At 26.8% G+C, this 18,370-nt stretch overlaps 1 protein-coding gene across 1 annotated transcript; it reads left to right on the forward strand.

Annotated features, from left to right (window-relative positions):
• Positions 1 to 10,108: 10,108 nt before the first annotated feature.
• Positions 10,109 to 11,507, forward strand: LOC114192447 (transcription factor MYB82-like). The gene is made up of 3 exons (XM_028082171.2): positions 10,109 to 10,301; positions 10,401 to 10,530; positions 10,659 to 11,507. Exons 1-3 carry the CDS (start codon positions 10,166 to 10,168, stop codon positions 11,179 to 11,181), a joined length of 789 nt encoding a protein of 262 aa, XP_027937972.1. The 5' UTR covers positions 10,109 to 10,165; the 3' UTR covers positions 11,182 to 11,507.
• Positions 11,508 to 18,370: the final 6,863 nt, after the last annotated feature.

Consider the following 18,370-nt stretch of genomic DNA (forward strand, 5'->3'; position numbering starts at 1 on the left):
ATGAAACAAGTTAGTTGAAAATGGTGGGTACGATCTCCTCCGTCCATTACTGTTATCTCCATTCACACGTTGATCGGTTTAGGATCCTTCAACGTCTCAGAAGCGGTTCTAGAAGTAAAGATGATGAATTTGTTCATATAATTTGAATATTGGTGACTAAAGAGAAGAAAGAAAAAAAGATTGTGGTAGGAAAAGTGGTCAAAAGAGAGATGAGCATAAATTGCAAATGGCAACGGTTGGTGGTGCACTGCCACTAATTCAGTCCCATTTCATATAATGAGAAGCAAGACACAGATACACCTCCTGCACGTACATAAAGGACAATTTCACCACTCATACATATTCGTTCAAACTATAATTACGATCAAAGGTTTTCATACTTTTATTACTCATTTTATAGATCATTTGGCTAAATTGCATTTTTCTCTTCTTCAAATTCAAATTGGAATCTTCTTTCTATTTTTAAATGTTACATCCCTCTTTATTTCATAAATAACATTGTTGTATTCTAATAGTTCTTTTATCTCGTCCTCTGTTTTATGTTTTCTAATTTATTATGATATGTTATCTTCCTAAAAATATTTGTAGGTAGGTCATTGTTTTCCGTACACTCATGTTTCTTCTTGCGCCTTGTATAAAAATACTGGAAGCGAAAAATGACTTCCAAAAGTTAGGGAGATAAGAAAAAAATAAATTCTTTATTCACAAATTGACTTTCAAATTGTATAATGAAATTATTTTTAGATTCTAGATGAGGCAATTTGAAAGTCTTTCTTTAAGGAAAAATGATTTACGAATTATTCAATTCGGAAATTATTTTCAATTACCAGATTGTATAATCTATTTTTTTAATTTTTTAATTGTATATGGAGTGTTGGAAGAAGTTATCATCTTTGCATTATTATATCATTATTGGTCATATTCCAGAGTTGTAAAGGATCTAATAATAAAAGGTAGTTTGTTCCAGCACCTTCATAGATTTCACTTGCAATCCCATATAAAAAAATAATTCTTGCACTTTTTGGATTGTAAAAAACTCGAAAGTTATTTATAAAAATTTAAAATTTAGTTTCGAGATTATGCAATCTCGAAGTCATTTTCTTTTAAGAAAAGACTTCTCAATGAAAAAAGTTTGAAGAAAAAAATTATTTCTAGATTATATATTTTAGGAGTTAAATGACTTTTAGATCGTATAATATAGAAGCTATTTTTCTCCTAACCCTCTTCAATTTTTGGAAGTCATTTTTATTTTTGCATCGCCCGATTTGAAAGTCTATTTTCTTTCGGATTATACAAATTGAAAATTAATTTTTTAAGAAAAAAATTACTTTTGGATTGTATAATCTAAATTAGAAAATAATATCTAAATTATGTAATCCGAAAGGGATAAAAGTGGAATTTTATTATGAGAGTGCAGGAGATTGATTTAGGTGTACGAAAAAACAGCCCAATCAAAATCATAGGACATTGTAAGCTAGTTGGATCTCAATTGTGGGCTTACTTTTAATTTGAAATTCTAGGCAATTGCTCTCTGCACCCATCAATATAAGGAAAATGGTTAAATATCTTTCATCATTGATTAATTAATTAATGTACTAATACGTTCATCAAATACGATACATATGTGATATATTAATATATTTATTTTAAAAATATAATATATAATATATAATATATAAGTGATATATAAATATTAAAAAATGTATGATAATTTTTAAAAAATATAATAAAAATTAGTTCTAGTAATCGAGATTTGTTAAATATAATTGACGTGTGTTTTAAAAGAGAAAAGAGAATTGACGTGTTTAAAAAAAATAAAAAATAAACAAGTTTCTTTATATAAAAGAATTTGTACAAATTTATTGAGCAAAAGATTACTTATAAAAACTTACTAAAGACATGATATGATTAAAAAAATATAAGAACTTACCATTTGATGATATTGATCATAATGATTTATTATGAAATGAAAATCATAATGAGCTCCAACTAGACATGTCAAAGTGAGCCAATCCGACATACGGGTTGGCTCACAACAAGCCAGGTTGAAAATGAATGAACCCAACCTGGCTCATTTTATGGTGAGCCAGAAATTTTGTAACCCCTCAACCCATCACGGGTTGGTGGATTAGTGGATTGGCTCACAAACCCACCTAAAAAAATATTTATTTATTTTTTAGTATTCAAATATTTAAATAAATTTTTAAGTAACCCATGAGATGAGATGACAATCATATTAAAATCAAGAACCAATGTTTTGATCATGCTCACCACTAATATATGAGAAATTATTTCCAAGAAAGTATCCATATAGTCTAAGAAAGCATGACTAATATTAAAAATTTTCTGTCATGCTATTCAACAAAATATAAATAAAAAAACTATACATTTTTTTCATGCTAATTTAGAAAAAATTGTTTATAAGACGGTTATTTGAGTAATTTACTATAAAGATTATAGTTAAAGATTAAAGTATCAACATATATAACTTGACAATCAAATTAATTAAACATTCAAATTATTCAAATATAATTAAGCAACATTTTAGCATTTAAAAATATGAAATTATGAACAAATATAATAGGAGTAGTAAATAATTATTTAAAAAAATTAAAATGAAATTAAAAAAAATTAAAAAAAAATTGTAAAAAAATGTTGGTGGGTTAAGTGGGTCAACCCACCTTCAACCCGTTTAACCTGTGGGTTAAGTGAGTCGGGTTGAGTTCAACCCACTTTTAAAAAAGTTGAATTTTTCTCAACCCAATCCGGCTCGAACCCGTTGGCTCACGGATTGAAACCCATTTTGACATCTCTAGCTCCAACCATTTGCATTTAAATATTAAAATCAAATATTTGATAAACGATATAAATAATTGTCATTAAACAAGTACTACTGTAAGGAAATTTTTAAATAATGACCAATAGTAACGAATAATATGTTAGAGACCAATTTCCTAATTAGAGACCAATTTAGAAACAAATTATTTTTGTAACTAATGTTAATTATCAATTTAGAAAATTTATGATAGAAAATATTTTAGTTATCAATTTAGAGATCAATTATAATTGTTTGAATTATTTTAGTTGTTAATAATATTTAATTTATAAATAATAACTAATTATTTTTTATCACTAAAGTTAGTTTTATTTGATAGATTTTCTTTTATTACGAATTTATAAATTATGTATTTTATTAATAAATATCAATAAAATATTTTAAAATTTGTGAATACATATCGAATAAAAATACTTGATCCAAATTGATATATTAATATATCATAATATCAATTCTTACTTCCATTGTCACCATCACTAACATCCATCGTCACAAACTCCATAACCGGACCGCATCAGAGAGACATTGCTAAAAGAATCATTATATTTCGAAAAGTTCTTTACGAAACCCATTTCATGTAAAAATTCTATTCTAAAAATATCATTTTGAAAAAGAATATTCTGTGAAGATTATTTTGAAAATTTCGAAAGTCCTGTTCCGGAAAGTCTGTTTTGGCATTCATAATCCCGAAGTCAAATTTATAGAGATAAAATATCATTTTCAAAAATCGATGGGGTGCAGGAAGTAATTGCCGAATTTTTATTTATGTTTGTCCACTCCGTTGAAATGTTTGGTAGATCACGTTTAACTGGACTGATTTTATTGGTATGACTTTTAATTTTTTAAGTTCCTTTTGGGTTATTGATTGACTCACTTTCTTGGGCCTATTATTAGTTTATCTCTCTTTTTATCTGTTTAGTTTAAAAGTGAAGAAAGATAAAATATTCATAACAAATAGAAAGAGAAAATATTAACATTTTTTCACAAACAACTTCAATAAAATATTAAACACACACAAGAAATGACACGTTTTTAACTTTATAAAGACTTAATTTTTGATTAGAAAATAAGTTTAATAGATTTTCATAAACAACTTCAATAAAATGATAAACACATACAGAATAAAAATGGTAATCGAAAAAACATTTGATGACGAGAAGACCAAGAAAAACATATCTTTTATTTTTTGGTCAAATGTAGTCAAGTACATGTTCGTTCCTAACTAATTGCGTCGCAGTTGAAACAGACATGGAGAGAAGAAAAAAAAAAAAAAAAAACCTTTCCCCAAAAATGAGTACTAAAAAGCAGATGAGAAAGGCATGACATTGATGGAATGTAGCACTTACACAGTTCACAACAGACACTAAAGATCCTATCTCAATGATCCGTACATCCCACTAACTTAACTTTCAACTGTTCATAATTTTGGTTCTTCTTTCTCTTTCTCATTCTCATGTCTACCTATCATCTACCATTCTTCATCATCTTCAAGAACTCCACAACATTCTTGCATTACATGACTCAACATTTTCCTTTATTGATATTCAAAATCATTTTTATTCTCATTCCAGAACCAACCCAACTAATTAATCTGCTGTGTCAGTTCATCATCATTCTCAACTTTTTTCATTTTCAAGCATTATTTCTTCTTTTAAATATGAGACAAATAATTGCACTTTATGTAATATATATCACCGTTTCTTCCCAAGTTAGACTACATTCCCAGACCATGTGCCAAAAGTTATCAACAACATTATTAGGAACAAGTTATCGTATTCAGCTAAGAATATATATCAGGTCTTCCAAATATAAAAACTAAACCCAACTGAAAAAAACTGCATTTTTAAACATTTCCTATAACAACTTGCATAACTTCTTTTGATATAATTTAACTGTTTCGAACAGTTTGGATAAGACCTTGAAATGCTATACTATGAAACTGGTATATACCTGACTTGGAATACCGAAGTTTGCGTCAGGGACAGTGATTCAGTGAATGATGAATGTTATATTCAATTTTAAATATTAATAAAAAAAACAGCAATGAAATAGAGAAAACAATTTTATAAGAAAAAATAGTTGACTAGGTTATAACAAAAATTTATATCGAATTAATTAACTAACACTGCGACTTACATGTAGAGCCCTCAATTTAATTAATGACTCAGATGACTTTCAAGTTATTTATAAAATAAGTTTTTTTTTTTATTGATTCACTAAATAAATGAGTTAAAAAAGTCTCAACTTGCAAAATTTTCATATAAAATGGATTCAGGTCAAAATTAAAGTGAATTTGACCTATAAGAAGATTTTAATTAATTTTTAAATATCTTTTTAACTTACACTAGACTTTAAAATATTTTAAATTACTGATAAATTTTTAAATATTTTACATTATATTAAAAGTAGTCTTTACTTTTTTTTTTCTCTTATCTACAACTTAATCAAAGTTTATGACTCAATCAGATTGTATACTCAACCAGTATAAGACAACTTGATTTTGGTCTAACTTGAGATTGTTAAACATGGATTCAATCTTGACCATGTGTAGATTGAATTAGCATGATTTGATCTGAACTAAGTCTAAAATAAACATGATTAGAATTGACTCAATATTTTTTCTTGATGTTAACTCAACTTGATTCAACATGAAATTGATTATACTCAACTAAATATATATTGGACACGAATTAGCCAACGTGATTATAACTCGATTTGACTTGAATCAGCCTAACATGGACATGGCTAGACTTATTTTAACTAAGATATGACTTGACTTCACAATGTGGACTTGACTCGACTTTGGCTCAACTCAGTTAGAGGTGGGTTCAACTTGACTTGATCTAATGTGTTTCCAATTAAACTCGACACAATGTTAGTCTGGTTTGACTCCATCTAAAGTGGGTCTTACTCTACTTTGCCTAACATGGACACTATTCTACTTGGTGTTATGTGTTTCGAACTTTACTAAACCCAAAGTGGGACCAACTCGACTCGGCCTGACCAAGACTTAACTCTACTCAACTTCATATGGACCCGACTTGAAGTGGACTCAACTCAACTTGGTCCTAGGTGAACTTTACTCATTTTTCCCAAGGTTGGCTTAATTTTATTGAGTATGAGGTAAGCACAAATGAACTTACTCTAAGTGTACTTGACTTGACTTAATTCGAGTTGGACTTGACTTGACCTGACTTGATATGGGCCCAATATGAACTTGACTCTACTTCTCCTTACGTGAACCTAACTTGACTCCGTAACACATGAACTTGACTTGACTCGCCTAGACATTAGCTCGACTTAGCCTAATGTGTGTCTTTTTCAATTAAATTTGATATATGTCTAACTTAACTTGGCTCATCATACACCTTACTTTACTAGATTCGAGGTTTGTCTTCTCAACCTGTAAGAAAGATTATTATCTATTTCTTTATTTCTTTAACTATAATCTCATTTCTTTTATATATATATATATATATATATATATATATACTTATTTATTTATTTACTGTTAATTTACATTATCACATCAACTCCTTGTTATGATGAATCCAGAAAGGTTCGAAAAATTATTAAAGAAATTCGTGTTAGTAGTTACAACTTAACTCCTCATTCACAAGGATATCAGTGAGGATAAAAAAAATAAACACCTTAACCTCTTAATATGAATATTTTTAATGAAAATTAGAGAAAATATATATGTTATATATGCATAATTGTTTCATTTATATTATGAGAATTTGTTCAATAGTTTTATAACTAATTTATAATATTAAATTAAAAGTTTGTTTAGTAATATAAAAAATGTTTGGTAAGGTATTTTAAAATAGATTATTTTAAGAGTTTTTTCTTACAAGTTACAAACTACTAATAATTTGTAGTTTATTTAATTTTTGTTTCATCACCCCTTACATTTTAAGATTTCTTTTTATTTCTTTTTAGTTTTTATCTATTATTATCTATTTCAATTTGATAGAAATAATTAATTATTACATTACCACGATAAGAAAATGTCTCATTAACAATCAATTTTTGAGATTAAATGTTATTAGTCACTATACTGACCAATTTAACTACTAATTTATAAAAAAAATTATTGGTTACTAAAAAAATATAATTGGTGCTAAATTGGTTACTAATTAATTAGAGAATAATTTAAAAACTAATTTATTCAATAACAAAAACCTTAGTAGCTAATGTTTAGTGACCAATTTCTTTTGGTAACTAAAATTTTATTAGCTAAAATTTAGAAATCAATTATAAATTTTTACTCATAATAGTAGTAACCAATAAATTTGTATTGTGTACTAACAATATTATGGTTACCAAAATGGGTTGTTAAAGTTTTTTGTTGTAATGTACTTTTAACATTTCTTTTAAGTTAGTTTTTAATCTTTTATGTAATTCAAATAAACAAATATTTTACATTACCGACCAATGTTTCATTGTACGAGTGAGTTTACCAGAAACTTACATGCATTGAAAATACAAGGAAAAATCAATTTAAGAGTAGTTTAATATAAAAAGACAAAAAAATAAATAAATAAATTTCTGAAGATAAATAATGGTTAATTTTGATTAATATTCATATGATAAGCTTATTTAAATAAAATGATTTGTCCAAGAAAATAAATATACACCACTTTTAAAAATAAAGGGAAATAATAAAAAAGTAATTATTTTAAGGAAATCTAGAATTATGATTACATAACAATATATTTTTGTTTAAAATCGTAAATATCATTTATAGAATTAAATTATATACGTTATATTTAACCATTATTTATTAGTTTATTTTACTAAACACTTATTATGGAATAAATTTGTTCGTCAATTACCAACTATTTATAAATTAAAAAAAAAACTGTAAATAAAAATTCTTTAAAAAACTTTTGAGATACTTAAATACGTGACAATAAAATATAATCATTAATTCATAAAATATAGTTTATATATTAAAACATATTATTTATCAATAATTATGAATTTTAATTATAATGCCGTTATATATTAAAAATATTAATTTATTATAATTCTTTATTATACGAAAACAAATATGATCGTATAGGATGCAAAGTTAGAAAAGTATAGCTTAATCTAAATTATGGATAAGAAATCAATATACTTCAAAATTTAACAAGTTTGGAATTCCTTTGAAGATATCGTAAAAAGTTAGTGATTTTACAATTTGAATTGAAAGATGAACAGTGAAAAAAATGGGAATAAAAATAAACATTAAATTAATAATTTATTTGTTTACCTTTTTTTACAGATGTAACAGTTTAGAAGAGTTTGAAGGATAGGTCCTAGAAATACTATCCTACAGAACTGGTCCCCGGTCTCCAATTGAATCGAATCGGAATGATGATACTTCTTCTCAAAGTTTGGGTCAGAAATCCCTTTTGCTCGGGAGACACCACGCTACGAACAAACAACAAACACCATCATCATCATCATCTTCCCTTCTCTCTTTCACCTTCGTTTTTCTCTCTTACTATTTTCTATGACTGACCGAGAAATTATGGTGCACAGGGAAATTCTCTTTTTAAGATTTCTTCTTATTATATTTCCTCAAAGTTATCTCATAATACTGTAATGATAAAGATTATGAGTTTTTCTTGAGATGAGACTCTGTAAAATCCGATTGGAGGGACCCTTTAGTTATAATAATTGTACTGGTAATGATAGCAGGATATGCAGGTTTTGAGCCATCAAATTGGCATGATTTGAGGTTCCATTTGATCCCAAATTTCTTTACTCATTTCTGTTCCTCATTGTTTTCAGAGCACTGCTGTTCTTACAAAACACACTTCAAGGTTTCCATGTTATCAAATTGTTATTTAAAATGGAGAAACATAATAAAATTTGTGCTTCTGACAGAAAACATGAATGCTTCGTTGATGTCTGTGATGTTTTCGGTACCCAACTGTCTTATCCTTATTTTCCGAAGAATCATGTTTTCATACTTTCAAAACATTACCCATACAATCCACTTTAATAATATAATAATATATATTCATATTTTTAGCTAAAAAATAAAATAAATACGTCTAAAATATCATTATTTTAAATTGTTAAATGGATTTTTGTTACATGTCTATTTATACTCCTGCGAGATACGAGAAAAATAAGTTAGAAAATACAATAAAATAAATGACTACAAATTAAAGTAAAAGTTAAAAATATATAATCGATAAAAATAGATAAATGATGAGGAAATAAATAAAAAATAATGTAGTTTATTCATCACCTTTAAAATTATGTTTCATCTCTCTTTCCCTTCTACAAAATAATATATATTAATCTTTTCTACATATATTTTTGTATATTTTCCTTAAGTCCATACATCGCATGACAAGTACAAAAATAGATGGTGTAAAAAGATGACACATGGTATTTACAAGTATGAACACGTTTTGATGTATCATTGACATGTGTTGTAAATTTATCAATTTTCTAATAATAATTTTAAATAGTATTTAAAGCGAATAATATCTTACTACTACGATCTATATTAACCAAATTCTCCAACATGTTTAATCATATCTTTTATAAGTTATGAAAAATAAAGTTTAATTTGACAATCAGACCAACTTGTGAGTGTTGTCATCAGTTTCGATCATATAGAATAGAAGTGAAAACTATTAACTACATTTTATACATTTTCTAATATAAAAATATCAAACGAATGAATAAATTGTTTAAAATTATTTTAATTTAATAATTTTGCATTCAAGTTTTAAACATATAAGTGTATTAAATACATGAATTACAAATTTTATAGTTTACATGATTACATTTTTCCGAGCAAATATTTTCTCGTGAAATATATTTGTATAAAAAGGATAATAAAAAATTGTTGTCTGTGATAATAAACTTGTTGAAACACAATCCATGTGAATACACATCTGTATTTCTGCTTCAGTCAATTATTTTTATTGTTACCTTCGATATATTACGACAAAATTTGAATGTAAAAGTTTATAATAATTATACCTTCTGATTAGTTAAAATAATAAAATTCTTTAACGGTACTTTTGCATGCATCAAAATATGAACTCCATAATTTCAAATTACTGTTCTCTTTCTGGAGAAGAACAGAAGGCGCGCACTACCGTCTACCAGTCTCATTTCAGAAGCCATACTGTTGTCGCGGTCGCCAACTACAAAGTCAAACTCATTTAGTTAATTAATTTAAAAAAAAAAACATTTATTTAAGGAAACAACTATATATAGTCTTTAGCCACAAACACGTGAGAAACCAATGCAAAGGACAGGAACAAAACAAAAACTATCTGCAGAACCAAAGAGTAGAGAGAGCTAGTTAAGATGAAAAGAAAGGGAGCTTATGAGAACCAAGAAGCTGTGAACAGAGGTCCTTGGTCTGCTGAGGAAGACCAAATTCTTATCAACTACGTTCATCTCCATGGAGAAGGAAAATGGGGGCAGATTTCCAGAAGAACTGGTATAATTCAAATTTCTTTCTAAGTTTTTTTCAGTTTTCATTTGCATGAATTCGTTACTTGTGAATATGTATACATATTTATATAGCGTGTATGTGTAGGTTTAAAACGAGGGGGGAAGAGTTGCAGACTTCGATGGTTGAATTATCTGAAGCCAGATATCAAGAGAGGAAACATTTCTTCGGATGAAGAAGATCTCATTATCAGACTACATAGCCTATTAGGGAACAGGTACATTGGTTTATAACACTTGCAGAGAATTGTCCCATTTTTGAGACACGAGAAAATATTGTTAAAATTGGTAATTATTAGAGACAGTGACAAGACAACCTTTTTGATTCATTATACATTTGTTACAGATGGTCTCTTATTGCGGGAAGATTGCCTGGGCGAACAGACAATGAAATCAAGAACTATTGGAATACTTATTTGAGAAAGAAAGTAGAGGAGAAACACAATGATAACAACATCAACATTCCTGTGGAATTGAGAATGGAATCTCCAAACTCCTTTGGTATGGCGATTCATCCTGCGAAATCTTCTGAACCAGTAATGTGTACAGAGATTATGATGGCAACTGAAGCAGTGAATGATTCAGTGAACCCAAAGAGTTTGATTTCAACAAATTATATTGAAAACCCATTTGCATCTGTCCCAGGGGATCATCATGCAGAAGGTTTGGGGAAACAGTTTGATTTAACTGAACTGTTAATGCCCCAGGAGAATTGTGATTTGAGTGGATATGGTTGTGTTGGAATATCCCCACATTTTGGAGAACACTCCTGCAGGGTTAATGATGCCATATGTGAAACATGGTACGATGATTGGAAGAATGAAGACTATTTTCCGCTGGAATATGATATGGATTTTCCTTTATTTTAATACTTCATCACAAACCTTACATATAGTGTTTTCGGGAGGTTTTTTAGTATTGTTATTTAGTCAAAGTTTAAATTTTATCTCAATATTTCATACAATGGTTATTGAGGTAGCTTTTTCACTTTGATTCAAAAATTACCTAGAGTTATATCTATGTTTTTTTTTTATTTATAAATTATTCCATAGGAAAATGGAATTTGACGACGGTGACTTTTGGTGTTGTGTGTGAGTAGGCAGGGAGAGAATCATGGTATGAGAGTTATATTGCAGTTTTGGAGAATTGATGTATGAGTTATGAAAACAACAATGAATGATGTTACCGGAAACAATGTTGTTAGATACGAGTATTTCAAATAGATATATATGATGATTTTTTATACAAACAGGAGGATGATAGTGTTTAGTCTCACAGGTTCTCCATCAAAAAGTTGCTCCTATGGTCCTTTCAATTTCAAATATCATTCAACCATTCACCTCTGCCCTCAGTCACAGTGTGATCATTTTTATTTGTGGAGGGAGTTAACTTCAGAATTTAGATCCTCTATAAATTTTGCTTTGTTAAGGTAATTTCAAAATATTCTAATTTTAATATATTAAAATATATACTAAAAATTATTTTAATATATTAAAATCAATATATTTATAAAATACAACAAAAATATAATTTAAAAAATGTCAGTAAAAAGTTCTGCAGAAATATTTTTTTTTATTCATGTTTTGCAGACATTAGTTTCACATTATGTATTACAAATAAGTGTGTTTGGTTTTAATTTTGCGATCTAAATTTATTTTGTATTGAAAATTATCAATAATGATGGATACATTTTTATTCTATTTCACTGAGTTTTAAACATAAATTATTTTTAAAACAAATTATAAAACTTTTTCTGAAAATAAGATTTTCAATTTCTCGGCCAAACTTAATTTTTCTAATTTATAATTCCGTGATTAGATTTTGTACTGCTAGGCTAGGCTTTGTTTGTTTTCTTTTAGGTTTCTAATTTATTCACTTTGAGCTTAGATATTTTTAGGAAGCTTCTTTCTGAACCCCATAATCATAATTTCGACATGCTCTCCCATATTTTTTTTTACTGAGAATTTATAGTTTAAAATACAATTTATTGTATTTTAAATTATATAAAACATTTATATAATTCAAATTTCGAATGCAATAAATTTATATTTTGGAATATATAATTTGATAATATTATATATTTTAGAATATAAAAAATTATATCTCAAATTATACAAATTTAAATATAAAATAGAGAAGATATTTCAAAATTTTCGCATTAGTAAAGTCAATTAAGTTAAAAAGAATGTTTACATAATTTTCATATTTATATGATATTTTTCTTATATAATATATTATTGACCATGATAAAATCAAATAACATTTTATATCATTATATATTTTTAGATTCTTTTATTGATCCACAAATGTTAGATATTAGCTTTTGATAATCGGGAAAGTTGAATTCTCCCACCCCTTCCAAATTGTTAAGAAAAAAATGAGACCAATAATCTTTTCTTCTCTCTCCTCTCATCTAACTACTAAACCACCTTATCTTATCACTCGTGTTTAAATTTCTAGATGACATTATTTTCTTAGACGTAAGATTAATTATGTTAATTTAATTACATGTTAGATCAAAATTGTTAGGTAATAAATTAAAGATTTAATTATGTTTTGAGTGCCAATAAATTTGAAACTTTCAATTTAATTCTTATTAAATTTTGGGGTCTATTGAGTCATCAAAATATTAAAAATTTCAATTGAGTTTATGTGGTTAGATTTCATTATTATTTATATAACAGTTATTTTATATTGTCATCCTACTTAAATGTTGTCACATAATACTAAAAGACTTTCATGATGAGAACCTTCCTCAAAGATTTATTGTATCTAACAAAAATTACTTTTAAAAATAATTAAAATTAAAAAAATTAAAAGATAAAACTAAAAGATAAAAAAAATTAAATTAAATAATAGTAAAATTATTAAATAAAAAATAAAAAATATAATTTCATAATTTTTTTAATTATCCAATCTTACAATTCATATTTCATGAAATTAAAAGATAAAAATAAAATAAAATTACATAATAGTAAAATTATTAAATTATTAAATATAAAATAAAAAGTATAATTTCATAAATTTGTAATGATTTAATTATAGAATATAAAAATATTATCTATAAAATTAGATAATTAAAAAATTCTGAAATTAAAATTATAAAATATTATTTTTAAAATTTTTAAATTTTAATTTGTTTTAAGATTAATTTCCTTAGATATAGTCCAGGAGATCCTCGACATTAAAATATCTTGTAATAAAGTATTGTGTGACAATAACAATGGAGATCCTCGACATTAAAATATCTTGTAATAAAGTATTGTGTGACAATAACAATGTAAGGTACAGTAAACATTCGTTTAAGTTCGTATTTTGATATTGAAAGTTTGATGCGAATTTTATTGGGATGCGGACTTATAAAGTTTTATGAGTCATATTACAATATGGAATATTAGTAGTCAAATAATTATAATATCAAATATTATGAGTGTTAAAAATTTGTAGGGATTGTGAAAATATAAGATATATGAGATAAATATAAGAGATATGTTACATGAGAAATTTTTTATTTTATGTTATTTATATGAATGAATTAAAAGATTCTCCTTTCTCCTTAGTTATCATCAGATCAATTAAATTAAGTTAAAGATGTGTTCTTCACCCTTCGTCGCATCTTACATGATGGTCAATTGACAACCATGATTGTCATGAATTGAAAATAATTGTCACATGACTTTACATGATCCTTTCAGAAAATAAAATCACAAAATTATAGATCCGAGAATTTTCTCTTTCTAAATGCGAAATTAGGCGGGATACGAACTTAAATGAATATGGACTTAAGCAAATGTTTATTGTAAATGTTATATCATACAGCTAATTGTGAAATCTAAATTTAATAAAGATTTAATTGAAATTTTTAAATTTATCAAAAACTCAAAACATAATTAGCCTAAATTAAATTATATAGGAGAATTTTTAATAAGTATTTCTTATAAGGATTTTTAAATTACTATTTATAATTTTAACTCTACTTAAATTCACATTTTTTTTTACATTTCTTCAATTAATCGTGTTTCAAATGAGTTATACTTAAAAATGTATTTAATTGTATATTGAAATTACATACCTCTTGTAAGATCTAATAACATATTTAATATTTTTCTGATTAAAAAACCTTCACCAAATATGCGGTTTAGTCAAAGATTATTAGTGAGTTATTTAATAGAAATTATTTATTAATATAGTCAATACATAATATGCACAAATAAAACAGTACATTGTAATATTTAATAAAATTCGTTGAAAAGTTCAAAACTAGTTAGGTAGTTTAAATCTTTTATTAAATTATAAATATTTGTTAAAATAGATTTTAAATATATAATGATAAAAATAAGTATACTTATATAATATTTTGTATGAAATTTAATTTAGTTATTACATATATAGTATTTATATTTAATTTAAACTCATGTAGTTTATTTATATCACTACAATTAAAAACTTAAATAGTAACCAATTTTAGAAAGAAAAAAATATATTAGTAACTAATTTAGAGACCAATTTTGAGATGAGTATGATATAATTATTTAAAAACTAATTTATGTTATGAAATAAAGCGAATAATAGAGAAAATAACATATAATAGAAAAGAGAAGAAAAAAGTAGAAATCAGAGATGAAAGAATAAAAAGCAACTCATGCTAATAAGTAATAATAATATACAATCATTAATTCATAATAATTTAGACATTATTGTTTTGATTGCGAAAACTTTAATAACTCATGCTAGTAAGTATTTTAAAGACTAATTGACGACTTAATTATAATTTTTTTTATAATAAAAACTGTTTTCTATATTAATCATCTTTATTGATCATTTTGATAATTTTTTTTCTCAACACTTAATTATTATTTAAATATTTTCATGTAATATATCTTAAAAGTTAGAATCTAACATTTTGAAAATACTAGTATAAGTAAAATAACATCTGAAAAAAAAAAGCTACTAAAAGATCATTATTCAGCACTGTTTTTACAAAGAAAAAAAAATTATAGAAAAAACAACTACAAAATTTTACCATCTATATCAACTAGTCATTTTCTTAAAAAAATAGAAAGGCATAAGGCATGCAAAGACTGCGATCTCAATCAAGTTTGCATTCCATCCATTATCAATTATAGGCAGCCCATTACAGTACCATTAAATAAGACAAAAGATTTAAAATATCCGGACAGGAACTTCAATCAACTAGTATGAAAATTAAATTGTAAAAACAATAAAATTTAAAGAATTATTATGTACCCTTAGTTTCTTTCAAATGTAAACTGAAATATAAGATATATAAACTGGATCAAAAGATTGAATTTGTTTATTTGAATGATCATGTACCCTTATTTTGTTTGAAATGTAAACAACCCCTTGCTTTTTTATTAAAATAAAAGGTTTACAATTCACGGGAAGATGAGAAGATGAGAACAAAAGTGACAAAAACAAATGATGAAGAGCGCAATTTAATCTGCTGAAAAGAAAAAATTCCACATGATCTTTTTACGTTCTGAGTTCATGGGGAAAGGGAATTATAATGAGTGTTTTCTGCATTTATGACACAGCCTTAATGATTTCTATATAATATTTTCTCGTTTTTCACTCTATATTAATTGGTGATCCTTATGAGGGGATTTGAAACTACGTGAAAAGAGTTGCAGACTCAGACTCCAATGGTGGAATTATTATCTCAGGCCAAATATCAAGAGAACAAACAATAATTTTTTGTTACGATCTGATAATCGTACCCAGTTCAAGTTTCATAAAGATATCATGGCTTATTCTCTTTTGGTTTCAGTCATTTTGCACTCCCACGACAAAGATACCAGCTTTCACAGCAAAGCACGTAAAATCACATTTCCATTACCCTGAATTATGAACTGTACACGCATACATAGGTGCAGAACTGTAATCATCGCTTACCGCACCTAAGTTTTTTCCATTCTTTTTTTTACCATTACACGTAAATTTTCAGAACAAAATTCATTAACATGATTTGAAAACTAAAACCTAAATCCGGTAGTAAAATAAAATGTATTAGTTATCGATACATATTTATATATATACGTGTACTCTATATAATTATATTCTAAAGAAATCCCCCACCATGGTGGTTGGTTTATCTGCAAGGGCTTTGAAGCGTAGGTGTTACGTACAAGGCTATTAATTGTTTAATACTTTCTTTTATGGTTGTGAATGATTCAGTTATGAGCTTTTTCTGGCACAGAATCACGTTTTAGGGCCAACTAATCGCTTTTGAATGGGAATAAGGATGACCTAACCAAAATGAGAATCTGTTTTTGTTTTTGTCGAAAAGAATGTTGTGGTGATATTGATTGAAGGTGGAACAAGAAAGGCGTTAAAAGATGAGCTTTGATGAAGCTGATTGGAATTTGCTTTTGAAGCTTTGCTACATTTCTTGGGGACAAGATGTGAATGCAGCCATGCATAGTGTTGACGACTTCTGAACTGGGAGAGAAAGTTTGATAGTCCACACTACATTATTCATCCACGTTTTTATCTATTTTCCGTACTTATACACTAACACATTTCCAAACATTCATAGTATACACAGATGATGAAAACAGAAAACAGATTATGAATTTTTAGACGTATTATTAGTTATTACACAGAAGCAAACAGTGGAAGCGAGATAAAGTTACTAAAGTGAATATCACTAAAGTGAGGTCGCTGAAGAAAGTTACATTTACACTATAAAACATAAGTGGGACCGAAATGGAAATGATGATACCTCGGAGTTTGAATCTAGGACCCTCCCTCCGCGGAGGCACCACGAGGCTGGCTACCAAGATCTTGTCCCTTTTCTGTCTTCTTCATTTCACATTACCAAACAAATACTCGTGATTTATGTCACTGAACAAATTTTCCATATTTGTTTGTTTTCACAATGCGTTCAAATGTGTCATTAAAACGTGTCATTAAGTATTTACAAATAATGTACATTGTCTAATCTCTTTTGTAAAACTAAATTTATTTGACTAGTAGCCACAAAAATTGACTTCAAACAGAAAACTAACGTGTAAAACCTTGTCGTGTTCTTTATGTTTGTCTTAAGTAGTGTTTCATATACGAATTTAAACAAAACGTGGCATATAAACACACTTTTATCTAATTAGTGTCTGATATATCCTATATATACAGCTCAGAATTGAAAACAAAAAACGTGAAAAACCAGGTAAAGGTTCCTTTCAGTGTGCGTGCGTCAGTGAGCAAGGATATAGAGGGTCCAAATATATAGCTGCCAAGAGTTTTCAAACTGATGTGACATGCGTCAAAGATAGTCTGCGCTATGTTATATGTGTAACTTTTAATTATTATACTCGACTAATACATGCTAGGACTTTAAATCGGAAAGACTTTGGAATGTGACGTGAGTAAGGTTTAAACCAAAGAAAATATTTAAGTTTGATTTTACATGACTGTGTTTTGTTTTTAGCGAAAGGTGAAAGATAGCTGAATGATCTTCTAGAAGGTAAGAACAAAAGCAAACATAAGTTTGCTGTCACTCTTATATAAATTAGAAGCATTTAGCTCGAAATTAATGTGAAAGATGAAATAAAATTAATAAAGATTATGCTTCGTTTTATCGAGAGAGATATGGTTATGATATATTATATATCTAGAAGATAATGATCAACTTATAATATATTGTTGGTAATACCTATATGAATTGGTGACTAATAATTAATTCTCTGAAATCAAGAATCTCAATAATAAACATATACAATTTCTTTCTTTTTATTTGTGAATATATTTATTTTTGTTGTCGTACTTACTAGGAATTGGTAGATACTTTATAGTCACAGGGGATGAGTTTCTCCTCTTATCACGATATGGTGGGAACACATAAAAAAGTAGTTTGACGTTAAAGTCAATAATATAAAGTAAATTTGATTTCCCTCTGAAAAAAATTATCTCACTTATTAAGAATCATGACTTATTATAAGATAAATATCAGGATTTTATATCCAGCATTTTTGTCTTCTATTTTCAAAAGATTGAAAAGATAAATATTTTTTCCTGTAAGCCAAAATCTCATTTGAGTTC

This window comes from Vigna unguiculata, chromosome 7 (assembly GCF_037176805.1).
Source record: "Vigna unguiculata cultivar grain cowpea cultivar isolate G323 ecotype 2 chromosome 7, ASM3717680v1, whole genome shotgun sequence".
In the NCBI taxonomy this organism is placed as follows: Eukaryota; Viridiplantae; Streptophyta; class Magnoliopsida; order Fabales; family Fabaceae; genus Vigna; species Vigna unguiculata.